This window comes from Astatotilapia calliptera, chromosome 14, assembly GCF_900246225.1.
Source record: "Astatotilapia calliptera chromosome 14, fAstCal1.2, whole genome shotgun sequence".
NCBI lineage: Eukaryota > Metazoa > Chordata > Actinopteri > Cichliformes > Cichlidae > Astatotilapia > Astatotilapia calliptera.
Window position 1 is genome coordinate 5,384,867 of NC_039315.1, and position 26,640 is coordinate 5,411,506.

General features: G+C 39.7%; 1 protein-coding gene across 3 annotated transcripts in view; it reads right to left on the minus strand.

Annotated features, from left to right (window-relative positions):
* Positions 1 to 5,292: 5,292 nt before the first annotated feature.
* The window catches only part of eml2 (EMAP like 2), a 32,075-nt gene continuing 10,727 nt past the window's right edge, over positions 5,293 to 26,640 (minus strand). For 2 of the 3 annotated variants that reach the window (XM_026191450.1, XM_026191451.1), the window contains exons 2-22: positions 25,727 to 25,954; positions 25,140 to 25,257; positions 24,626 to 24,727; positions 16,070 to 16,098; positions 14,608 to 14,737; positions 13,960 to 14,109; positions 12,960 to 13,029; positions 12,668 to 12,778; positions 12,037 to 12,132; positions 11,738 to 11,872; positions 11,508 to 11,607; positions 10,623 to 10,777; positions 10,286 to 10,411; positions 10,059 to 10,190; positions 9,891 to 9,958; positions 9,646 to 9,734; positions 9,435 to 9,532; positions 9,089 to 9,176; positions 8,832 to 8,927; positions 8,429 to 8,559; positions 5,293 to 6,998 (exon numbers count right to left, since the gene is read on the minus strand). In XM_026191450.1, the coding sequence (XP_026047235.1) occupies positions 6,873 to 6,998; positions 8,429 to 8,559; positions 8,832 to 8,927; positions 9,089 to 9,176; positions 9,435 to 9,532; positions 9,646 to 9,734; positions 9,891 to 9,958; positions 10,059 to 10,190; positions 10,286 to 10,411; positions 10,623 to 10,777; positions 11,508 to 11,607; positions 11,738 to 11,872; positions 12,037 to 12,132; positions 12,668 to 12,778; positions 12,960 to 13,029; positions 13,960 to 14,109; positions 14,608 to 14,737; positions 16,070 to 16,098; positions 24,626 to 24,727; positions 25,140 to 25,257; positions 25,727 to 25,954 (2,378 nt within the window). In that variant the 3' untranslated portion in view covers positions 5,293 to 6,872. Of the gene's footprint in view, positions 6,999 to 8,428; positions 8,560 to 8,831; positions 8,928 to 9,088; positions 9,177 to 9,434; positions 9,533 to 9,645; positions 9,735 to 9,890; positions 9,959 to 10,058; positions 10,191 to 10,285; positions 10,412 to 10,622; positions 10,778 to 11,507; positions 11,608 to 11,737; positions 11,873 to 12,036; positions 12,133 to 12,667; positions 12,779 to 12,959; positions 13,030 to 13,959; positions 14,110 to 14,607; positions 14,738 to 16,069; positions 16,099 to 21,540; positions 21,696 to 24,625; positions 24,728 to 25,139; positions 25,258 to 25,726; positions 25,955 to 26,640 lie in introns of those variants that run through there. The other variant, XM_026191452.1, reaches the window with a different exon arrangement.

A 26,640-nucleotide genomic window follows, 5' to 3' on the forward strand; every position in this document is an offset into this window, starting at 1 on the left:
ACTATTTTGAATGAAACGTTTGATTGTTCGATGATCACGCTTCAGAAGCTTTGCAATTTTGAGACTGCTGCATCCCTCTGCAAGATATCTCACTATTTTTGACTTTTCTGAGCCTGTCAAGTCCTTCTTTTGACCCATTTTGCCAAAGGAAAGGACGTTGCCTAATAATTATGCACACCTGATATATTGTTGATGTCATTAGACCACACCCCTTCTCATTACAGAGATGCACATGACCTAATATGCTTAATTGGTAGTAGGCTTTCGGGCCTATACAGCTTGGAGTAAGACAACATGCATGAAGAGGATGATGTGGACAAAATACTCATTTGCCTAATAATTCTGCACTCCCTGTATAACCCTCATCTCTGTTTGTCTCTTTCATCCACAAGAGCTGAACATCTTCAGACCCTTACATCAGAGTGTGTCTAAGATGAAACTGATGTTGGTCACAGCCAGTCTCTGTATAGCACATCTGGGTCCAGCTTTCTCGCTCTCTAAACCTCTGGAGGACATGTGGTATGTATAAAATGACATTGGCTGTGTATCCCACACAAATGACTTTGGGATGAAATCCACATCCAGAGCACTTTGCAGCTTTGAGTCTGTCAGATGCTGCTGCTGCACATAAAACACATGAACCCTCCACAGGTGGGCCAAGTGATAAGATTGATGTATTACTAAAAATAATTATTTTAATCAGTAAGACACATTTGAAAGACAGTGCAGTTCATCTGTGAATTATTTACACTCACATACATCAGCCAGTTCATAGTAATGTGCCGTGAAAGCATAATGAATCAGTTAATGGGCAAACATTATGTCTTTACAGACAGATTTTCATGGTCCGATCGGTCAACACAGAATTAGCATTAGCACTGCGCTGTGGGAAGGATTTAAAGTAAACAGGTATGCATATTCATGTAGCTCCAGTTTCTTCCTGTAGTATGCACGACCCTGTCCTTGAGTACAGACCCAAAGTAAACTACAAGAAGCTTACTAAAACACTTGGAATATTTTATCTTCCATCTTCGAATGTGTCTAATAAGCCCAAGCATTCCTGTCTCTTCCATGCCCCCTCCTCCTACACATCGATGTTTATTATGTTAACATTTAGGGTCTTGTATGTCTCGGTCTCATCCTTTCCATGTACAGGAAATGTGCGTCCCCCGTCGAGGGAGCTCAGCAAGAATAAAACACTTGCTGGTATCTTAATAAAACTGAATTAGCGATGAATCATCCCCAACCATGAATCATACATCAATAATACCTCCACCACCTACTGCTACAGCCCCTCCAGAAAATTGAATGTTTTCAGAGAATCTAATGCCATTTTTAGAAGAACCCACCAGAACAGTAAATACTCACAGATTGATCATGAGAAAGCAGGCCTCGGTGATCCAGAGATAAAAAGATGATCTGTTATCAGTGACTGTAAGGATGCTAACCTGTTACGCTTTACTTTGTTTACAGAATTCAGTTTAGTTTTATTTATACAGCGCCAAATCACAACTACAGTTTCCTCAAGGCGCTTTACATTGTACCCTATCAATAATACAGAAGATCATGTGAAAGTGTTTTTCTATAGAAGGATATAAGAGAAAGAATAAGTCTAAAAAAGAAAAATAACAACATGAATAACTCTTTATCAGTATTTTCTATTCAATCATTTTACGATTTTGCTGAGTTAAGACAGGCTTTCTAAGTATTTGGTTTCAAACTGAACTATTTTCAGCTCACGGGTCTTTACACGAGTCATGCTACAAAAAGCTAATTCTGTCATTAGTTTGCGTCTGCTTCTGACTTTCATTGATTTTTTCTGCAGCTTCTAAAGTTCACTTTGTAATCACTTTGTCCACACCAGTATTTCTCTACAGTAGCATTAAAGCTGGGGCAGGCAAAATGCTGTTTAGTGTAATTGGAAAAAAGAAATCTATAATACTCATTCAAGACTGCAATTCAAGTGGTTTTAACTAAAGTGTTGCTGGTGATAGGGATCTTTGACAATCAAAGGTCCTCAGACCAGATCGGAAGAGTAGTTTGTGTTGTATAAAGACTAAAGAGCATGCAGGAAATACAATGTGATAGTGAAATAGATTAATTAGAAGATTTTCACTTTTGTGAGTGACGTTCAGGTCCGATGCAAAGCCAAAAGCTGATTTAATAAATGCTTTATGCAGGACTGAGAGGATGTATTCCTCCAGTTCTTGAGCTTATTTTAACCCTTCTAGTTAAAATCACAGTCATCACATGATCATTTGGCCTCATGATTTCATTATATTTGTTGTCATATCACAGTTGAGTTATGAAAACAAATATAAACTACAAATATAAATAGAAACATAAGTGTTATTGTATTTAATCGGGTAGAGCTGGGTATATGTTGCATATATCTTGTGAATGCCCTCAGTAATGCATAAGGTCAGCTGTTATGTTCATGTAGGACACATCAGATATACTTATACTATATCGTATACTGTAAGTATACGTCACGATTCTGTAGTCCAGCAGCAATAACTTAAATTAACAATTTCAAGGATGAATTTATCAGACTCTCACATTATTCTGGATGTTTTCAAACACTTATTTATGCACTCGTGTCCTCAGGGGTCACAATAACATTTCAGCCAGAAAGACTCATGTTTGATTCTAAAATACTAGGATACTGAGGAGTTCATGGTCCGCTGCTACAGTCTAATGCAACCGGCTAAGGTCCTGTGGCTGCATAACAAACTCAAATCATCACCCCTCCACCACCGTGCTGTCAGCTGGTATGAGATGTTTGTGCTGATATCTACTACCAGCATACTGATATGACCTGACAAACAGAGCTGATATGTTCTATTTTTTGTCTCACTGCGTATTTTGGCCAAACATTTCTACCTTGTCCAAAGGACATTGTTCCAGAAATCTTGTGGTTTCTTCAGATGCACCTTTGCAGTCTTAGTCATGCTCTCATGCTTTCTTCAGAGAGAAGAGGCTTCCTCCTCACAAGCAAGTCAAATGACTTGCTCAGAGCATTTTCTAATTATTCTACTATCATAAAAAAATAATGCTCACTTTCAGCCGTTGCCTGAACACCAAAGGGATTTGTCTCTCCAAAACAGCAGCCTTTCACTTGCTTAGTGAATGTGTAAATCACTACAATCATGACCTTTAGCATGGTAACTAAGGCCTGGAGAGTCTCCAATGGAGCTCTTGGGCTTTTGCAATATTCTCTGAGAATTGCACAGTCTGACCTTGGGGTGAAATTGTTGGGATCATGGCATTGTGTTAACACACAGAGGTAGTGACACTTGCTGATCATCAGTGAATCTTGTGCATTTCATTAGTAGTACCTGGCTGCTACTTTCCCTCTATGGGCATATTTTTATTTATTTTTTTCAGTACAGAGTATAGACTTCTGCAAAAACGTTGTATATCAAAGGACTGTATACAAACTACTGTAATTTCTGTTGATTTTATCTAACTGCCCAAATTTAATTCTTTCGCTGGTGCAATTAAACTCACTATCTTAACTCTGAAGTTTTATGACCCTATTTATATATTTATATGTCCCACATATCCAATAAACGAAGGAATTTAAACAAGACTTGATAAAAATATAAATCTCTCAAGACCGGTTGCATTCTCACCTACTGGGCAACAGTTGGTAGGGAAAAGTGGGGCTCAAGTTAATAACATCTAAGACAAGAGAAAAACTAAAAACAATCAAATGCAAATACACAAAACAAACAAACAAACCCTTAAACACGTAAAAATAGTAAAATGAAAATGCATACCCACAAAAAAATAAAGATTAGGAACCTACCAGCACAGAAAAGAGTACCATGAGTTCTCTATGCTGACTGGGTTTTCTAATGAGATTAAACTATTTTTTTTAGAATCCTTGTGAGAGAAGATTGCATTAGGCCACATGGAAATGGAAATGGAGGAAGGAGTCTGCACTTTTCATAAGAGGACAGTACATTTGTGCCAGCAGCAGTTGGGGCCTGTTTGATAAACCGTGCCCTGTTTCTTCTTACGAAGGGAACATTGGATATAGGTAAACTTGACCGTCATGACAACACCAGTGCAGTGTCACTATGCTTATTGCATTCTGCTGTTCTTTGGATAAACACTGGAATCATCTTCTTTGGGTTTCCATTTCATGCTTTTTAAAGTAAAAAAACTGCAGAATTGCTGCTGTACATCATAACAATGTTGGAAGTGTTGTTGCAAATAACCATCACTGATTACCACTGATACCACTGATTGCTGATTTCCTCTCAACTATCCCAGTATTCATGTCAAATATTTTCCATCTGTTATTAATCATATGAAAATGTATGTAAATCTGATATCATGAGCTTGGTGAGTAATGTGTTGCATTTAGTTGCTTGTTTATGTGAACACTAATTGACACAGAGGCACAACCAAGTGACTGGGATAGTGCACATGAACATCTGTGCCACATATGGACTACTAAGTACCCTAGTCCCGATGGAAGACGCCCCCAAAGGTGGTTGAGAACAACAAGGACCTTCATTCCAGACAGACAAGCATCTGTTGGCCAACCAACCACACATAGTGGTGGCTGAAAAGGAACAGAAGACCACAGTTGTGACAGATGTGGCAATCTTAGCAGAGAGCAGCATCAGGAAGAAGGAGCACAAGTAAATGGTTGTTCCAGTCGCTTCCATGGCCACACATGTATAAAATCAAGTACCGTAACTAGGCATGCAGACTGCCTCTGCAACATTTGTAAACGAATGGGTCCCTCTCGGGAGCTCATTTAATTCAGCGTGATACCGTGACAGGATGCCACCTGTGCAACAAGTCCAGTCGTGAACTTTCCTCACTGCTGAATATTCCACTGTTAGCGGTATTTTAACAAAGTGATTGAGAATTCCAGCGACTCAGCTGTAGTAGGCAATGTAAAATCACGGAGGTCTGCAACTTTCTGGAGAGTTAATCGCTATAGACTTCTAAACTTCATGTGGCCTTCAAATTAGCTCAAGTACAGTGGGTAGAGAGCTTCACGGAACGGCTCTGCATCCAAGCCTTACATCACCAAGTGCAATGCAAAGCGTAGGATGCAGTGGTGTAAAGCACACCACCACTGGAGCGGAGACATGTTTGATGTGTCCGCATCAATAGCAGTCTTCACAGAAGTGCTTCTGTAGGAATAAAATGCACTTCTGGAGATTCACAGAAGAGTTGAAGCTGCTATATTAAACCCTGTGGATTCAAGATGGGATGTCACTCAAGTTCATATGCATTCAAAGGCAGATCAGTGAATACTTTTGGGAATATTGTGTTAGTTTTTATTCATTTACATCACTGACATCAATGCATCATGTTCGGCTTTTTGGCTGATGAAATAAAGGGGGGGGGGGGGGAAAAAAGCATCATGTGCATTTGGGTAAAAACTTTATTAACAAAACAAGAAGGCAAAGCACAGCCCAAGCTTCCATGGCACAGCAGCCTACATTACCTCGCTGTCAATCACTAAAAGTGCCACGAGTATAATAATTCTAACATCCATCGTTGTTACAGTTAAATATTAAAATAACACAGCCACTCGGATATACTGCATAATATATATTTACTCTAAAGACCTTTTAGACAACATCTACAGGAGGGGAGCCCAAGTCATGCTCATTCTCTTGCGCTGTAGCGCCATCTAGTGCCATCTCAGCACATTTACAGTAGTAGTACAATCAGAAACACAACAGCCCAGCAGTAGAAGGAGAAATCAAAAGGCTCGGGACAAAACAGACACTTTGTACCGTTTACAATCTCCTACAGCAATCTGTACTATACTTACAATCTGCACCTTAAGAGTATGGAAATGCTGAGTGATGTAACAGTGAAGAGAAGAAGGCAGAGGGGTTATTATAAGCATTTTAAAAGGAAGATTTCACCCATTTAATGCAATATTAATTTGCTCAAATGCAGGCCAATATTTATCACTCTTTATGGTTTTAGAGTATCACACCTTCATGTGTTGCTGTACTTAATCTTTGCACAAGTTTGAAATTTTATCTGTGATTTTCCAGGTGTAGGAAAGATCACTGCATGTTCACAGGGATCTACTCCACACTCCTGGGGGAGAAAAAAAAAAAAAATCTTGCACTCCTAAAAGGTTCATGTTTTAATTCTGTTATTACAAATCATGGATATTTTACAGCACTAAATAAAATTTGGTTTAAATTTGATATGAAAAAATTTATCTAAGTACCTCAGTTCAACGTGTCACGCCTCCTTTATTTTTGTATTGTGTTAGTTTATACACCCCAAACAAGTTTCAAGAAATGTACACTTTATGGAAACCAACGTCTGAAAAATACCATCATGTTAAACCCTAAAATCTTAATGTATCTTTCACCCTCATTGTGTTGCATGCATTTAAAATGGTTAACAAACTGCAGTATACATGATCTTAACCTTGCTGACAGGCTTGTAATTTAGAACAGATGTACTTCCCTTTAAAGGGTTGAAAGAGTTCAGGCCCAGTTAGTATTAATGGAAAAATTGCAGATTTATTGTGTTGTCAGATGAGGTGGATTTGCAGTAGTTGATTTATTTATTTATTTTTTGTAATGGTAAAAGTTAGTAATTTCCTCCATTACAACAAGTAATTTCTCTACAGTCTATAAGAAACAGCAGTACACTTTAAACTATTCCAGTGATACTCATTTGGTGTCACATCTCTGGGTTTCTCAAGTTACGGTGGTGCATTTTTTCTTTTCTTTACTTTTTTAAATTCCAGTAGGCACAGAGGAGCTGCTGCCCCGTGGTAGCCCGAGGATAAAGATGAGGTGAAGAAGATGTGACGAGGGTCAGACAGGATTCCAGTGGAAGTCAGAGATGCAGGTGTATAATTTTGCCTAGGCAACCACCCACTGCAGGATGCTGGTGTCCTTCCCACCAGTGGAGATCAGGTGACTGTCATCGTGCAGGAAGGCAACGTTGGTCACGTGACTGCTATGGCCACCGTATTCTTGACTTGGAGCCTGGATAACAAAGCAAAGCAGGACAAAAAAAAAAAGTTAAGGAGTAATTAATTAAAAGTGAACAACATGCTCTTTTGGGAATTTTAAATGAAAGTTTCACGGTTTTCTTTATTTGAAGGATGTATAAACTATATGCACTGTTAACCTGGTGGATACATTACTGCACTAAATGCTCGGTTTCATCCTACTCTGTGCTTTGTAAGATGTCATGGAGAGCAAATGATAATATAGTCATAATAATCCCCAATCACCTGCAGTTCAAACCTTCCCTTTTGTCAGGGGCAGCCAATCATAAGAGAGTTGACCTAAGGAAGGAGGAGCTAAAACTGATCCTTCCAGACTCAGGATGAACTGAGGTGCTTAACCAAGTACAAGATACAAAAGTTTTATTTTGAACTGTGACTCAAGCAAAGATTCTCTAGTAGAGTCCAAGAGCAATAACAGAGTTTAAGTTCTCCATTGTTAATAGTAACCCTTTTCTTTTTCTTGTTTATGCATGTGTAAATTTGTGTGCATCATAGCCAGTGACATCTTACTCAGATAAAGTTGAACAATCTCATATGGGAAGTTATTTCAGCTGCTGTAGTCTTGCTAGAGCTGCTGCTGCCCCTGCAAGCCACTTTGCAACCCATCTCGACCTCAACTCCATTGATTCAATAGGAGCCTGACTTATTTAATCTACGAATCCATGCTCTCCTCTTGACGGGGGCTCTTATTGCAGCTTTAGATTTATTTGCATGGAAGCTACAGGAACAGCGGTCCAATACCAATAATACCAAATATAAACTACTGGAGAAGAAAATTATCTTCTTTAAACAACGTTAACCTTCTTGGTCACATAAATCACCTCATGAACCTTCTAAGTTTCAATAATCATGAAGGTTATTTGCAATGAAAAACAAATGTATAATGTGGGGGGTTTTACATTCGTACCAGCTGTTCATGAAACACAACTGTCTGGTTTAAGCCACTAAAACACTCATTTTCATTCCAAATCTGTTTAAAATATGTTGTAACTTTTTACAGCTTGTGATTTTCTGCTCTAATGGCAGCCAGTTTGTCTTAATGGACAATTTAGTTTACAGCCCCAGTTTAGAAGGCTTTAACTGAAAACTTGTAAAAAAGGTGTCTAACAGCCTGCAACGGTTTGTGAGCACAATATAAACACCTGGCAGACATTGTGCACATTACAGGCCTGATAATGATAAGGTATTCTGTTATTTCTGCTGAGCTTTCATTGGGTTTCCCCAGTGTTCATTAAAACTTAATCACAATGCAGTTGAGAGACAAACACCATAGCTACGTAGTTCTGGCAGTGTTGAAAGTCAGCGTGTCTGCGAAGTGGAACAAATTTCAACACGAGCATACAAACACGCAGACCCCGGCTCTGATGTGCTTTGTGTTTGTCACTGTGAGTTAACATGACTGACCCTTGGTTGAGAGCAGGGGAAGGAGAACAAGTGCACTTTGCCAAAGTCATCAGCAGAGGCCAGCAGGGATCCATCATGTGACCTGCACGCAGCATTGATGTCTGTGCCATCTGCTCCATCTGGCCAGATTCCTGCAAGACACAAAAAGACCAAAAAAACAAAAAAAAACCAAAAAGAAAGCGCCAGCGGCAGAGTTAGCACGAGGGCGACGAAGACAGTGGAACAGCATCTTCAGTCACTTCGTGTTTTTTTAGCTGCGGCCACATAAAAACACCGTGCTCTTCTCCATCAAAACAAATTCGCAAGAAGAAACGACTGTGTGAGAGCTACGCTTGCTTCAGGCAAACATTGCAAAATACTAGTGTGATAAAATAGATGAATTTAAAAAGTTTTATCAACCTACCAAACGTGTTGAAGCTCAGAGTGCAGGTGTAGGTGGCCCACTCCAGGTTGCGCACTGTGTCCATGTTGGTCACATGTTTACCACTGGATGCCTCCCCTAAAAGCCGAAGAAACCCCCCCAAAAGATTCCTTGACATATGAACATAACTTTGAGAAGTCAGTGATATGAGTTTCATATTTTACCAGATTCCTATATTGACAGTAAAATCAGAGGGTGGAGCTAAAAGTGCACATGAACAGACATGAAGTATGACTTACAGAAGAGGATCTCATAGTCTCCTGAGTTGGTGACAAGGTACTGGCTGTTTTTCGACCAGTCCACATGGGTAACAAAGCTGGAGTGTCCCTGGGGAAGAGGCAGATCATGCAGAGTGACGATTGAACATTTTTTGTTAAAACTCTCTTTTAATGTTATTGATGTTAATTTTGAGTGAAATTCTCATCCAAAGAACAGCAATATATCAATTCACTTTTCAACCTCCATAAACTACTTAAGCCTTCAGACACTAGCGATCTGATTTTATGAAAAGAGATCACTGTAAGAATGGGAATTCATTTACAAACAGACATTTACAACTGGCGCTCCATGTGAGCATCTACTTACAGTGCATTTCCCCACACGGCTGTACTTTCGGCCGTTTTCAGTTACAGCATAGATGTAAACAAAGTTATCATGGGAAGCGACAGCCAGGAAGTTACCGTCTGCAGACACAAAGTGAAGTTAGCAGAAAATCAATGAACTGAAATATGAAATTTTGTCTGAACTTTAACATTTTATGGATCTGTGTCAGCGAGGTGAGCAGATGATGTTTTACCCGGAGAGTACTTGACATTGGAAATGATCTCATTGCCATCTGTGTGCATAGAAACAAGATCCCGAGTGTCAGTGTCCAGCACCAACCACCTGCAACACACAAGGCAGAGATTTGGGAAAATGCACATGACAAGGATCCAAATAGGAAGGCTTTAATATCTCCAGCATTAAAGGAGATCAGTGTTAGTGAATGTTTTGTCAATGCTCAGTTTCTGAATTTTAACTTGTTTCAGCTGTAAGGCTCACTTTCCAGTCATGGTCCCCACAGCCAGAACAGCCCCGCTGGGATGGAAGCCTGCAGACCTCCCTGGATCCTAAAGCACAGAGAAGACGGCATACTTGTTATTTAGTACTTGTGATTGAACGGGAAGCTCAGTCCCTAACGCTGTCTTCATTCACAAAAATCTTCCTCACCTCGATGGTCTTGCTCCACAGGGGCTGGTGGGAGTGGGCATCCCAGAGGTGAACTTGTTTGTCCTGTGAGCAGGTAACAAACTGCTCCATGGTGGGATGGATGTCCAGACCCCACAGCTCATCGGTGTGACCCTGTAGCACATCATATCATTTCTTATTTAAAATGCAGCATGCATAAAGTTAAAATATTTGTTAGTAGTCAGCCTGTGAATGTTATCAGCATGTACCTGCACAATAGGTGTTAATGTATCAGGGAAGGCAGCTCTGATGATTGCATTCTTGGTGGTTCCAACAAAGAGTTCTCCGGGTTTACCTTCAGCCAGAGCACGAACAGGACCGAAGGACTCTCCCACCTGGACACACACATGCAGCACAGAGTCAAAGAAAGCACAATATTCAAAACATTAAGTAATAAAACTTTTTTTTGGAGTTCTTTACTTGCAACACAAGAGACACCCACTGACAGTTTAATCACTAAACTGAGAAAAGTTTAAAATAATATTTAAGTGGGTTCCACAGAAGTTTCACGACCTCCGATTTCCCCTCAGAGGAGAATTCGCTCACCTCCATCGTTGCCTTTTTTCTGTAATCGTGGTCCCACAGCACCACCTTGCGGTCTTTCCCCCCTCCAGACACCATGGTGCCGTCCTTGAGAACACACACTGAGAAAATGCCGCCTTCGTGCGCCGCTGACACCACCTGGCTGATGCGGGTACCACCTGTCAGACGACACAGGGAATCAGAGAGTGAGCAGCAGATATCCTGCCTCTTTACATTTGTGCTTCACAGTAATGATAAATGAATGATTTCATTTAAAATCCAGACTGCCGTATCTATGTCAGATGCCCCACCCCCCATTATCAGTGGCTTGCTGATCTTATGTCGTGTCTCAGTCTTGAAAAGATCCACCCAGAATTAAAAGGGCACATTTGGTAAAATCTGGGGTCTTTTTCTGACAAACTTCTCTAACTTTCAATTTAAGGATGTTCCTGTTGACTAACAGATTTGCTTATTCCATCGAGGGCCGATGACCTACAACTTTACTGTGTTAATGGGAATGTGAAGCTCAGTTGTGTTGCTGCTAACTTAGTGTCGTTTGCAAGGAAAGGTTTTGTTAGTACCAATCGACCCTTCAGAGTTCTGGAGTTTTGTTAATTTTTTTAACCTATGTTCTAACGTGAGAAGTTCTGTTTTGTATTCAATGTAACCAGTTTTTGTGTTTCCCTTTGTTTTTTTTCTTTTTTGTTAGCTGTATCCACAAATGCTTAATTTTATGTTCTGTTATTCCTGTTTTATTGAAACAATCATATATGAATATAAACGTGTTCAAACCTTCGTTAATTCAAGCAGCCAGGATTTCTGTGATTGGCGATTGAATCTCTAAATTTTGTCAAAAAAGAAAAGAAAAAAAAAAGAAAAGCTGGATCAGAACTTTCACTTTGATCGTACCTTTGGCCCAGATGTAGAGGTTCCCACTGGAGTCTCCTGTGATGGCGTCTCCATTCTCAGCGAATGCCACACACAACACATACTTTGGTTTCTCGTGTTTCTACAAAGCCAGACAAATAAGGATTTCAAGGACTACAGAAAAGACTGCTGTCATAGACTGCACCTTAAGAAATAAAACTAAATATACAGCAGGGTTTTAAGAACAAACAACTTGTGTATAGTTGCGATACCTCAAACAGGCCCTGTCTCTTGGTGAGAGTGTTCCCCTCCATGGTCCAGAAGTTGATGTGAGATTTTCCACAGGTAACAATCAGGTTGGTGTCCATGGGATGAAACACAGCGGCCAGCACAGAGTCATTGGAGCACTGCAGGGACAGAAGCCAGGAAGCTATTGTTTCATTCTATTTGCTACGTTCATGAAAGCATACCATTAAAATCGTTCATCCATGCATGTTATCAAAAAAATTTAAAACCAGGAGATCAATAATGATACAGCTGTATGAATGAGATCAGACTCAGGTGGCCATACCTTGACTTCAGCCAGCTGCTTCTCCTTCTGCCAGTTCCAGACTGACAAGATGTGATCGTTGGCATCATCCACAGCGCAAAGGAAGGTGCCGCCATTCTGGTGAATGAATGAATGAATAAATAACTGATTAAATCTTAATAAAGCATGAAAACATAGAAAGGGGCCTGAATGACTTGTGTAAAAACTGGGTATTTGGATAAGTGCATAGTTATTGGGATTGTATTATATTTTGCAGGAAGCATTACACTTGCAGTGTTATATATAGATCACATCATGAGTCTGGCTGACTAAAGCATTGATTATATCTGAGCCAGAACTATGACTCATCAGTTTAACGGGCTTCTTACTGACAAAGACATTAACCATCGCCTGCCAAAACACACTCAAGTAACGTTGTTAAGCCTGTGATTTATGACACCGACTGACGTAGATGATGGATGTAGAAAAACTGAGACACATAAATAGTTGGCTGATTAAATGTGAAGTTTTAGGGGAATATATGTCTTTACACTAAAATAAAACACCTCCAAATGCATCCCCTTTTTCTTTAGAGGTCATTATTCATTGGTGTAATTCCCTGAACTAGAATGATGTTGACACCTCTAGTGTAAAAGGGTGAGACGCTCCTTACCGACTTTGAGAAAGCCACACAGGTGACCGCTCTATCGAACACTCCCGTTCCAAGCACATGGAGCGTGTTGAGGCTCACAGAATCCCAGACGCGAACATGGGGAGCCAGCAGCTGAACAAACACACACAAAAAAAAGAGGAGACATAGTAAAGTTGTTTGATTCATATCAAACCTTCTTCTGGTTTCCACAAAAAACAAAACAAAACTTTATTTGAAGTTTTAAAGCTCTTTCAGTTTCATATTTAGTGATTAGGAGACAACGCTACGGCAGGATTGGAGATGCTCGCAGTACCTTTCCATCTTTAGAGTTTCCAGCCACTTGTCCTGTTGCTATGGTAACCATGTCAGGATGCACACTCAGGCTAAGAAGATATGAGAAAATATTAATTATATTTGTGGCTTTGTGATTATTAATTCTCATTCATTCTGCTTCTTTCACACGATGCCTTTAAAAATGTTTATCGTGACACACGCCGTTTTCTCTGGTCTCTGACTTTTACAGGAAATCTCGAGTATTTTTCAGAAGCACGTTATAGACACTTGACACGTATAAACAACAGCCATATAAACAAACCGATTGACTCACATTTTCCAAGTCAATAAAAACAAATATACAATATTTATTTCAATGTGAATCATAGTTTGCATTTCTAAAACACAAAAAAAATGACAACGTGAAGAGGCGGATTCCACGTGACGGCGTGGGAGAGGAGAGCACGATTGTTTCCCTGCAGAGCGGAGTAGCTTTCCCAGCATGCCCCAGGGGGCCTTAATGTTTACATCCCAGTGTCTCCAGGCACAGGATGTCAACTGGTGCTCATTACGTACAGCACAAATTTCACTGATGGTAAACACAGAAGCTGTCGATGACGTGTTACGCAAAAACAAAAACAACTTCTGAGCAGCTCGTTTCTCTCTTTGTCTCACGTGTGGGGTCGAATAGAGTTTTGCTTTTTTACATTTTCTTTTCATTTTAATTTCTTTTGGGAGGAGATTTGCTCATTTTAGCTTCATTTTTACTGTTTAAAGAGGTTTCCTCTAGTTTTTATTCATTTGAATGATGATTGTTATGTTAGTTCTTCTGTATGAAAAGACATAACATCAAGTGAGTCTGTTTAAACAAAACCATCTATATCACGGTGTGTTAGTTAAACACAGCTTTTGATCAAACGGGATCTGTTTACAAGACTTAGAGTAAATGAGGAAAGCAGAGATGATGCAGGAAAATGCACAGTCTCTGTAAAGATTAAAACACTTTAATGGCTGCTCTCATCAGCCTGCTGTTTTCTCACCATTTGACGTCATCGTTGTGGCCCAGGTAGTGTCTCTGCTGCTGCTCCTCTGTGTTGTACAGCACCACCACTGAAGCATTGAAGTAGACAATCTCTCCCGTGGGAAGCAGGTACAGGTTGGAGCGGCAGTCACGACCACGGTAGCCATAACTGGACCACGGTTAGATTAAGGAAGATGGCTGATGCTGGACAGGATTACCAGAATATTCAGCAATTTTATTTTATATATTTTGTTGATGCTTCTTACTAAGATAACTTAGAAACACCAAATCTTATTTTTTGTAATTTCTTGGTTTTCAGAGATACAGTTTGTGCTTTCACCCCTATTATTTATCTTACAGACAAATATGTGTCAGAACAGCTGTGAAAACAGAAGATATGATCATTAGTTATTAGTTATATTAGAAAAATGTACTCCCACACCGGAGGTCACGTCCATTACGTTTATATGGTCTAACAGGTTGATTGGTGAGCCACAGACAGTTGCATGTTGTATGAATCACAGCAGAATAAATCTAAATAAACCTAAAAATAAAGTAACGCTAGCCTGAGTCTATTAATCAGATATTTTAAATATCTAAACCATCCGAATCTTTAAGTAAACTGTTCGTGTACTTCTTAATTTCTCTCTGTCTGGATCAAGGATACACCCACTGCAGTTTGAGCTTATGGTCAGGCAGCGCCACCTTCTGGTCAAGGCTGTAAGTCCCCTTCTGCTGGTCTGGGACGTGCATGGTGACGGGACGGCCGCGGAGGAACATCCTCACGTAGCTGTCCTCTGCAGTTAAAGAGGGAGGGAGGAAAAGCAAGATCACCAGTTAAAGAAAGAGAGAAGGACAAAGTAACACTAGTTTTGACCTCTGTACCATCACCCTCTCTAGCTTTGACAGCATTTTTTACTAACTTTATAACCAAAATGATTTTGTGTCAGTAAGAACATAATTGACTGAAATACTTCAAGTTTCACCCCAGTAATGCCAATTTGAAGACAGCGGACGCAGCAGGAAGTCTAGAAACCTCCCAACTCAACACCTGACATCAGAATAATTTTTCCTTCTTTGGTGCTTGGTATAAATTTTCAGACACTTTGTGATTAAATATGCATACGAGGCCATCTCTCTCTAAATTTGTGCTACTTTGCATGCTTCAGAAGAGAAAATTAAACACTGAATAAAGCCAGCTTCATAATTATCATGTCTCTTTGGTGGCACATTAAGACTTCAAAATGGAAATGAGGAAATATTGTTAACAGCCTCTCACAAAAAATCCTTTCAGAATACAGACAGGACTAAAACTGGAAAATTTGTTGTATGCAAGTGTTGCTGAAGTTTTTCTAAAAGACTTTAAATCCATGTAATATAAAGTTTATACCTTTTTTTTTTTTTTAATTGAATAAAAAGCAATTTGCTGGTATAAAATGTAACAAGGATACAGTAACGCAGCATAAAACTTTCATAGCTGCTTCCTTGCATGTAGACGATTATCTTTTCATATAAAGTCTTGCATGCAATGAGGCATAAGTTTAATTAATTTGACCTAATTTGCATAAATGTCCAACAGAAAAAAAACAACGACGTAAAATAGCAAAACAGCACACCACCTCACAATTTACCAGTGCTTAAAAAGATGTCACATTTTTGCTTGTTAAATATATATTAATGGGAAAATGTATAAACAGACAAACAGCTTCACATGCTTAAACACTTTCCAGCAATTACAGATCTTTTGTTTTACAACGTATTCAAAATCTCCAGTAGTCTCGTACTCATCTTAATGGGAGATCCTCTGCATTTCCAACATCCTCTAAAATAATTAAAATGGGACATCACTATCTCTAATGAGAAAATGCATTTCTTTGAAATGACAGTCAGAAGAATCCTTCAAGAGTTCTTCGAGGACTCCTGAAGCCTAATTGACTTTCACACATGAGAGGCTGCTCATCCCCTTTACAGCAAATTAAAGTGTGACAGTAATTGGAGGCTGAGACATAACAGCTAACGCAATTATCTCACACACACACACACACACACACACACACACACACACACACACACACACAGAACAGTACAGACAAAAGCAAAGCAATGGTGGGATTAAAATTTTATTTTACCTGCATTGAAAGTGCATTCTTTGGATTTGCTGGAACACAAAAAGAAAAATGGTGTTCAATTAATATTATTTTGCACATTACACGATAAACAGCATGAAGGTTACAATCATTTTCCGAAAGTGCTGAGAGGTGGGTATATTATGTCTTTATAAATTATTTACTCATGCTACATCTCTTACCCACAGTTAATTGAAAATAGAGGGCAGACACACACAGAGTGTACCACACATGTCCAAAGATGTGCACAACTTTTCGCCTTCAGAGGATCAGATGATGTAGTCTGAAGACAGGATTTAGACCCATTTATTTAGAAATCCTGTTTGAATATTACATTCACACTAAATACTATAAGACCTAAAATGTGCAAAGTGAAAAGCATATTTTTAACAAAACGAGTCATACCTGACACGCAACATTTCCAGTATGACCTTTGAGAAAAGTGATTATTTACACTCCTTAGATTATTTTAGAAACTGCACCACTGATGGCAAGGACTATAAGCAGAGGCCTGAGGAGCTTTCAATCAGCCCAGACATGTCAACAACCAGCTGACAGTTGAGGCAGGAACTGGAAAGATCAGATCTGGTGCATACGATTATAGCTACGATGCAGTATGGCACACTTTAATGTAAATAACGTCTTCACCTGAGAAAAGAAATAGTGGTGCTGTAGAGATTTCTGCGGGTAGGTCATTCATAGGATGGATGGCTTTGACCAGTAGTCTGGTCAAACTCATGCCGTGTCAAAAAACATATCAAAGAATATCTAACAGATTAATTTTCTTTGAACATTCATAGAAAAAACATAAAACAAAACAGGAATTGGGGTATAAATCGTGCGGCTTTGTTGTGGTTCACAGTTATCAAACACAGCGACTGGTCTTAAAGGTTTGATTAGGATTTAAAGGTTCATTTCTTATATTCCTAGAATATGAATATAAACTATCACCTGGGAATAGTAAGTAACAGGCCTGGATACACAGAGGACCAGAAGACCTGATACTGAAAGGCTGGTTTGATAAAAATTTGATGAATTTCTTTTATCCTCAACTTGGCGAAACAAATAAAGCAAACAACAAAGTAGCTTGTATTTGCCCCGGGCCGGGCAAGTTGATACACATTTCTTTAACATTATCTTTGATGCCTAAAACTTTCCAACTTGCTAGTTCTGCTGTGTAAACAGGTTTGTAAAGACGAGTCAGCAGACACAAAGCAAACAGAAGTCCACTTGTATTCGCAGACAGTGTCAGCGCCTATCAGTTAAACACACGGCAGATGTGAAACAGTGTGACAGAGAAGCATCGCAGTGGTCAGAATTAAAAGATGCCACACAGACAAGCTAAATGCATTTACAAGTAAAAATGACAACCGGCGAGTCAGCCACTCTGCCAGGATCCGTGATTAGACCTGCCAATCAAAACCTGCCACATCAGCGAGAGCTGCAGATGTCCCTGAATCTGCTGTCACCCAATCAGAACTGCCTGCCAAGCATTTCAGCGCATGCTGAGAACTCAACCTAACCTGTCTGGATGCTATCAACCAATCGGGATGTTGAAGCGCTGCCTCGGCTGACAGCTGGATGTCACCATGGCAACAGCAATAAAGGTAAGGCTTGATACGATAAGAGGGAAATGGATGTTTGGTCCTCGCAAAGCAACAAGCGAATCAAGAAAGACGTGCTTGACTTTTCTGAGTATTTCTATGGAAACACAGGCAAACAAATAACAGCAGCGAACACACTTCTTCTCATGTAGATTTATTGTACAACCACAGAGCAAGTCATATAATACAGAAGAGTACTATGAGGAAAACTGCAGTGACACAGAACATTTGTCTCAGGTTCACAGATAAACAAAGATAAACCACTCAAACTAGAATCAACATCTTACTATAGCAAAGTTAGTTTAGATTTAGGTTTAAATCCAATATCTGTTCAGGCTCATAAGGGAAGAACGTAATAAGCAGGCACTGAAGATCATCACCAACCACACATGGCTGGTCTGAAACCCTGAGTACTCACTAATAATTTCAATACAATATCCATTTATTTGCTGTACTTATTAAGTTATCCAGCCTTGATCTGTTATGCATGGATCTGTAGGAGGAGTATGACTAAGAAAAACAAACAAACAAAAACCTGGAATGTGTCTTTTTCAACCTTTTTCATTTTTCCAGTAGTTCCACATTAGGTGAATGATTTTGGACACAAGCTATCTTTTGGTTCCTGGTGATATGCGTTTTGTGAGGAGACATTTTGCCACATATTCTAATCACTACCTCTTTGAACATTTATGTCAAATATGAGGAAACTCCCTGAAGGCTTTCAAAAGAATTGTTAACACCACAGAGGGAAAACCTGAAAGCATGAAACCTCCATACCTGGTGGGTCGGTTAAAAAAAAAACAAAAAAAAACAAAAAAACCAGACTAGTTGACAAAAAGAAGCTTTACCAAGGCTGCATTATGAAAGTAACACATAAAGAAACTGAGTGAGTGGGAAAGACTGCGGCATACAAACATGAAAAGACCCCAGGCTGTGCCGTGTGTATCCTGATATTTGTTTAATGGGGAGTTTACTAAATAAAATCTTGACAGTATTGAGACATATCAATAGCTCTCTAAGCTTACGGGTCAACTGAAACAATGATTTGAGATTTCTTTTATAGGTTCGTTACAATGTGAACAAGGGACCTATGCAAAAAGAAAACAGGAAAATGAGATGAGAGCCTGCGTGTGTGTTTGAAGAAGATTAAAGGACAGCAGAGCAAACAGACGAGTCATCCGAGGGCCTGTGTGGCGTCTGTTGTGTCTCTGGGCAGTTAGAGGCGACCAGGAGGGGTTTCGGCTCTTTAAAGCAACCACATAAAGCCCTGTTTGTTCCTTGAACTGCGAGCATGTGTTTCTGTTTGTGTGCATGTGTAAGTGTGGTCTGCCAGGAAGATGAGGCGTGGCATGGCTCTGGCCAATAACAGAACACAATTGATCCAGAACCTGTAATTATGGCGGTCCATGCTGCGCAACTGGCAGCCGGACAGGGCTCATAACTCTGCCTCTACAACCCAACGGCAGCGGCCGTCACTAGTCACCGGGTTTCCAGGCAGAGGGAACGCACAAACAGACCTCTCATTAACATGCAGCACCGAGGGTGTAGTTGGCCTTTTCTGTGGGCTCTCTGAAAACACAAAGGGTTCTTGTAAGAACCAGAGGGCACTAATGAGCACCGGTGCATCTGCAGAAAGATTAAAAGGACCGACATTTTTGTGCTGGGCCACTTGTCACTTTGAATATATTGAACTTTAACCACTTTTTGCAAGCAACAAAATCAGGATATTTTATCCTAAACTTAGTGGTTTGAAATAATAAACGGATATTTTTACTCCTGCAGATCAAACTTGCAAAGAGCATTTGTTTGGTTATCATTTTTTGCTGTTTACAAGAGACACCTTCTCTCTTTCTTATAGGAACTCTTAAGTACTAGTTCCATCCATCTGGGAGATTAGAGTGATGCACACAGGGAGGCAGAAGATGTTGTGGTCCGAGTAATGGGACTCATCCCCCTGAACTGTGGTGGGAGTGGTGGGAGCGGTCAAGAGTGCATGCATCCATTTCCTGCTCAATTAGGACTTAAGTACTGCAGCAGCTATAACAATAGACATGAACATAGTTGACTTTCTTCATATTTTCACTTGTGCGCAAAATACATTAGTGTATTTTGTTTTAGTCATAAACTAATCAACTCTGACACTTATGAGGCATCAGACAGTGTCCAGATAGCAAAAGGGGAGGAAGAAAAATAAGAAAAATCTGCATTTTTAATCCAATGTTATGCTTTATTCTGATTCTAACAATCATTAGAGTTTCATCTAACCAACTTCAGATTTCCTGTAAAATTATAAACCTCAAAAAGCAAGAAGGAAGGCACAGTTTTTCCATGTAATGCATTCTAGATCCAAGTGATACAAACACAAAAAGGAGATGACAGACTGAACGTGATATGAATCTTTTCCTTTTCCGTAGTGTATGCAAACCCTGTACAATACTCGTGCTACCCTAACTTTGAAATGACTTATTATATGAAAATAAAGACAGACACATTGATGTTAAACTGGTTCAATGTGGTGCAAAATAGTCCTCTCCAATCAGACACATGCTCAGTATGTTTGCTGCATGTAGAGCAGGATGTTCAATCAATGTTATCAATGTTTCTGCAAGCTGTGCAGAATTGATAATGGTAACATCAGTCCCACAGCTTCCCATCTCTGGTCATAATGCTACAGAGGATTACAAAACAAAAGTCTTAGTAGCATTTTGAATTGATGCTCAATTAGCTACTTTTAACTTGTTTCGGAAATCAATGAATTAATTTGGAAAACTTGAAAATTAATTAGTATATAAAAGTGCACCAAGCTCAGTAGCAAATTAAAGTAGAGCAGATGATGACGGGTACTTTGTAAAACCTGAACATGTGTAATATTCTTGTTGAAGTTCAGGGTGTCCAGTAAAGCAGGAGCTCTGTCTGATCTGCTGTCAGAGTCAGTCAGGTTTAACAGAATAATGAGTTAGCCGACAGATCTGCTGAGTACAGAGCGACTGGTCCGATGTCACATCACATTCACTGAGTCCCATCTGTCTGTGTGCGTTTCATAACCAGGCAGAAATGTTCATTAGCAGCCAAAACAGCAGCTTACGCCTAAAATGGTTTAGCATTTGCATAATGTAATGAGTTTGTAATAAAGAAATACACTTCAGGAAAATAAATATTTTCACAACAGCCAGATAGATGGTTTTTACTTTGAATGCGGTTGTTATGTGAATGTTAGCTAAATAAATAAGCATTTGTAACTCACCTTATTCATATTTGTTTGAACCAAACATTTAAAACTCAAAGTATCACACAGTTTAGCATTTTTTCATAAGACCTGCCCCTTGCCATTAGGCTCATGGTCGATGAACTCATCAAGCTTTGTTGTTTTATTCATGTAACCATGCAGCTGCCCCTCCCCACAGCCCTGCAGACAGAGAACCCGACTGCATCTAATGGTTTGCGTGACAACGGTTTCAAAAAGCAGCACCACTTCCCCTGAATGTCTTCGAACCTAAGCACTGACTGCTGACTTTGTTTGGAGTGAAAACAACCAAGCATTTCAGAGGGTAAAGCCTGAATGCATTTACCTACCAATAAAAACTGTATTTAATTTTCTTTTCATTTAAACTGCAGCTGAGGGACTAGTTGTAACAAAAACAAGTACCTCTCTTTATAAAAGCTGTGTATTCATTTTCCATAATGGAGATACCAACCAGCCATCCAAGGTTTAAAGCTACACAGTTTCCTTTATGACATGCAAACAACTTAGGTCGTAATTAGCATGTCTTTGCCTTTCAAATGATTCCCAAATATACCATCTCTGCTTAAAGTCTGCTTCTACTCAATTCTAGTCAATCATTGACTACTCATTGTAAAGCAGCAAATTACCTGGGTGATTTCTTCATGTCTGCAAGGTTTCCGTTACACTAAACGTCAACACTGGTGAGCAGTCAGAGCGATTCTTCTCCTGTCCAAAGCCACACCAACACACGGACTTCCTCCTTCACTCTGCAAACTTTTAGCTCAGCCTGAAAGGTCATATTATCCAATCAGAATGCACTTCCTTATTGTCCAGGCACACCCCTTTCTGCACAACTACCACGCCTCCCTTTTACCAAGAACTGTTAGAAACATGATACATCAGCAGAATGAAAGGAGTAAAGGAGACAGTAGAGGAGAGGAGAGAAATCAGGTCATATCATCCAATCAGAATCCACTTCCTTACTGTACAGGCACGCCCCTTTCTGCACAACTACCACACCTCCCTTTTACCAAGAACTGTTAAACATGATACTTGAATGAAAGGAGTAAAGGAGACAGCAGAGTAGAGTAGAGCAGAGTAGAGTAGAGTAGAGTAGAGTAGAGTAGAGCAGAGTAGAGATAAGGATCAGAATCAGGCCGCCAAAGACTATAATCGAGTCCACTGGATGCTTTGGAAAATGTTTATTTAGACATTTCTGGGTTTTTGTTTTTGTTTTGTTTTGTGGGGGTTTTTTTAAACCATGGTTACACAGCAGTAAAATTCCAATTAAGGACAGTCAGTGAAGTAAAGTTTTACTTTACTTTTACAGTTTCTTCCAATTTGAACCAGAGAGTTCTGCTGACATATTTCTTTAATTTACCACAGCATCATTATTTTTATCATGTCAAAAAACTGACACGCACTGCTGAAATGCATCTTCTTTTTCTTATATTAAGATATCGCAGCGATTAAATGTGTAAAAAAGTTCCTTGAGCCGACAGGAAGCAGAGTTTCATTGGTCTGACCCACCTAAGATTAAAGTAGTTTGTATGTGGTCATTATACATAAAAAAATCAACAAACAAACACCGGTGCCTTGAAATTCCCCCCAAAATTGTGCTCTCTCTTTTAAATTGCCTTTTCAAAAATGTAACTATGCCCTTGTCAAAAAAAATAATCCTATTAAAGAGCAACATTTTTATTGTTTCCCAGTTTTAGATGGTATCAACACCTCTGAGAGGATGATTTAAAACAACACGAGTAAAACCAAAGACTGAACTGATGTATGATGAAAAATCCATCCATTTATCCATCCATCTTCTTCCGCCTATCAGGAGCCGGGTCGCGGGGGCAGCAGCCTAAGCAGAGAAGCTCCATGGCCTCCTCCAGCCTGTCCGGAGGAACGCCAACGACACTGAACCTACTGTTATACCTAAAATACTATGATCTTCTCTAGATACTATATTAGGACTTAAATTTACACTGACACTGCTTTCTTTATAATAACAATTTTTTTGCATTTTTCCGGGATGACAATGGAGGAGAGTATCTCCACATACGTTGTAAAGGGTCAGGTTGCTTATTATTTTACTCGTTCTTCATCGTTTTTCCAGCATCTGACTGGGACAGACTGCCAGACTGGTTCAATTACTGCCACTTGAGTCTGCCTACAGACAGAAGACAGTGCAGCGATAAGACAGCTCATTACGACTAACCCACTGAACTTCATCACAGTCCTTCTGACCCACAGTTTGTTAGAAAAAAAGTTTTCAGACTGGTTGTCATGGCAACACAGTCGAGCAGCAATCTCCAGGGATGAAAAATGAAGCCTGCTTGGATGTGGTGAAAACTGCAATCCCTAAAATGACCACTTGAGACAGACTCCCATGCTGTAACGCCCAAACCTAATGACTTATAATGACTGTTTTTCCACTGCAAGGCTCAGCCTCACAGCAGAACCATACTTGCCAATCTTAAGACCTCAGAATTATGGAGGCATTCAAAAAGGGGCGTGTAGGTTATACATATACAAAAAAAACTGGCATTCTACAGTATTTATTTATTTAACACTATTTATTTAAAGTTAAATGTCACCGTTATTACTGTCCCCAGCCGGGGCTTTCCAAATTCAGAGGCTGCATCCACGTGAGGACCCCTCCGTGGCTTAAGTGGGCCAGGTCCTCTAAAAGCCAGGTAGGCCGGAAGTGAGTGACTGTGACGGTCTAGCCTTCAGAATTACGTCACGGGCTCTCTCGGTGGAGTGAAACTCTGCCGTCTGCTCCTTGCTATCCAGATATAACCGGACGCTGGCGCAAATTTGGGACCATCTCACACTTCTGTTTTCTGTTTGACGTTTATTCAGCTGTGCGAAAACCCCTGGAGGAACCCCCCCCCCCGAGGGATTAATAAAGTTGTATTTAATCTAATGTAATAACTTTAATCTCAGCCAAACCGTTTTACTGAGGAACAAATAAAACCTTGAAAAAAGTCAAACAATATCATTTTTAGGTTATCTAAGTGATTTATATATCATGTTTAACCTGAGTAGCGAAAGACCGCGGGGGTTTGAAAACGATGTGCCGGGAGTTTGCTGTTCTCGCCGGCTCAGATATTTGAAGTTCACACTGCTACATTTCCTCCTCAAAATGTGCTAAAAGTTTATTTTGCGATCCAGAAAGAGTAATAAAACTAAGTAGCTGCCGCCATTGTTGGAAACTGGAATTGGCTGTGATATGGTTTTTCAATTTTGTTGTCCAGGTGGAAAAACAGGAGAAATTCGGGAGAATGGTGGCTCCGGGAGATTTTCGGGAGGGGCACTGAAATTCGGGATTCCCCCGGAAAAATCTGAAGGGGTGGCATGTATGAGCAGAACATGTGCAGCATTATTTTGGTAGATTTCCCCTAAAGGACAAATGTAGAGGTAGAACCTTTCTTATAACTCACCCATGTAAGCATTAAGGCTTTAAGTTATGCATTATTAGGGATATTTTTGATAAACCTGTGGGAAGCAGGAAGGCTTTTGGCTCTCTGCTGGATTTCAGCTTCACCACTTTGACTCGCTCTAAAATATTTGTGTGTTGTTGCCTTTTGGAGCACTTTTATTGCATTATCTGACAAACAACAGGGTTTACTCTGTGGTCAGTACTTTAGTGTCCCAAACATTAAGAGTTGTCCATAGATTTTGCATTAAACGTCTATGTTTTCACACCAGCTCTCAGATAAAGGCTGTTACCTTTTGCCACCAGAGGAGCTGCTGGAGGATGTTGTTCGACTCCGACTCTCCGCCCCCATCTCTCTCCTCACCAGGGTGAGACGTTCTGTGGACATACTCTTTCTGAAGAAGGGAAGAGGAGGGAGAACTCTTGATGTTTTGATGAACAAACTGTAACATTACCATTTTTTACATGAAGTTACAATTGGGTTAAAAGAGGATTAAAAACAACAGTTGATTGCTAAGTTAATGCCTATTCAATTAAACTTAAAGTATCAAACAAGAGAAAGTAAAGTGTACTTGATGATGCTATTTTACATAAAAGTAAATTAACTTTAACTGTCAATTAAAGAATACATCAAATTGCAGTTCCATTTTTATTAACGTGAATAGGGGATTAAAAAATAGGACACCCTTGCAAACGAAAAATGAAAAGTCTTGTTATGTTGTGTTCAGCATCTTTGCTTTCCATTCTTAATAAAGTATCCATTATTATTATTATTATTATTATTATTATTATTATTATTAATCCTACCTCTTTATAGACTGTAGCACCTCTTTCTTTGGAGATGAAGGCGAAGAAAGGAGACGTTTCTGTTGAATGTAGCCATTACTCAGAGGTCGGGAGGGAAGAGCCTGCAGGAGCTGTCGCACTGAAAGAAAAGAAAATACCATGAGCACAAAGTGCGTACAGCTTCCCAGTTCCAGACCCCAGTTAAACTTTTAATTTACCACTTCCAGATCAATGTCATCAAGGGAAACAGAAGATTTCTATATTTGGCATATAAGCAAATGTGATTTGCATGCTCAGCTTGTTCAACTGACAACACAAAGCTTTCATTTTAGCGGTGGCTGGCCATTCTGACTTGTGACAAACGTAAATTAAAAGAAAGTATGATTTTATATCAGCATGTATTTTTTGTGAATAGTTTAGCAGTAGCAGGATTAAGTCAATTTAAGGTATTTATATCATTTCTAAATACTAACATAGTAAAAGTTAAGAACTGCAGCACAGATATAGTTGGGATCTGAAACCACCTGATTGGAGAGCAATGACATTTATCTTGGAATATGAAAAGCAGCAACATATTTCAGCTTTACAGAAGCACTGATGTTACCTACCCTTGGTAGGTGGTGCCGCAGCTGTAGTGGCCAGAGATCTCCTCCCAGCATGAACGCCTGCTGGTTGCTTCCCTTGGCTCTGCTCCTCACAATAGCCGAGCCGGCGCAGGGCATCAGCCAGAGCCGCCTTCAGCAGCTGGATCTCGTCCTCTTGCAACTGCAGCCTCTGCTCCAGGTGAGACACCCGGTCCTCCATGTCCATGTTACTGCTCGCCGACACAGTGTCATCTGGAGAGTTTAAGTGTTTAACCTTTTAGTTTTAATGAATTCTAGGGGTTATAATGTAGATTTTAAGAGTTAAACCATAGAGATAAAGGAGTCACATGCAGCTGCATATGGGATTGTGAGAAAAGAATACTTAATAAAAAACTTAAATAAAAAAGAACCTAAAAATGTTTACAAAACAAACAAACAAACAAATATCACAATGAGTTTTCAGAACTTGAGGTGCACATTTTTTAATTTATTTTGGATTTTCTCTAATCCACACAGGTTCAAAAGTATACATACACCTTCAAACACCCACTAATATTTGCTTAAATGTCCCTTAGCAAGCTGCACCTCAACCAAACCCCTTTGGTAGCCATCAACAAGCTGCTGGCATAATTCTGGCTGCACATTTGACCAATCTTCTTGGCAGAATTGTTATAGTTCACTTAAAGTGATTGGTTTCTTGAATGGACCCCGCTTTTAGTCCACAAACTCAGTTGAGCTTAAAAGTATTAATTTTGGAGCAGGAGCTTCTTTCTTGGTCAGCACTTTCCCAGTCTATGGTGCTTCAAAGCTCACGTTAGACCTTCAGAAAATACTGATTTCCAATTCAATTAAGTTTTATTTATATAGCGGATTGGTCTCAACGCACTGTATATTGTAAGGTAAAGACCAACAATCAAATGACAACCTTTGAGCAAGCC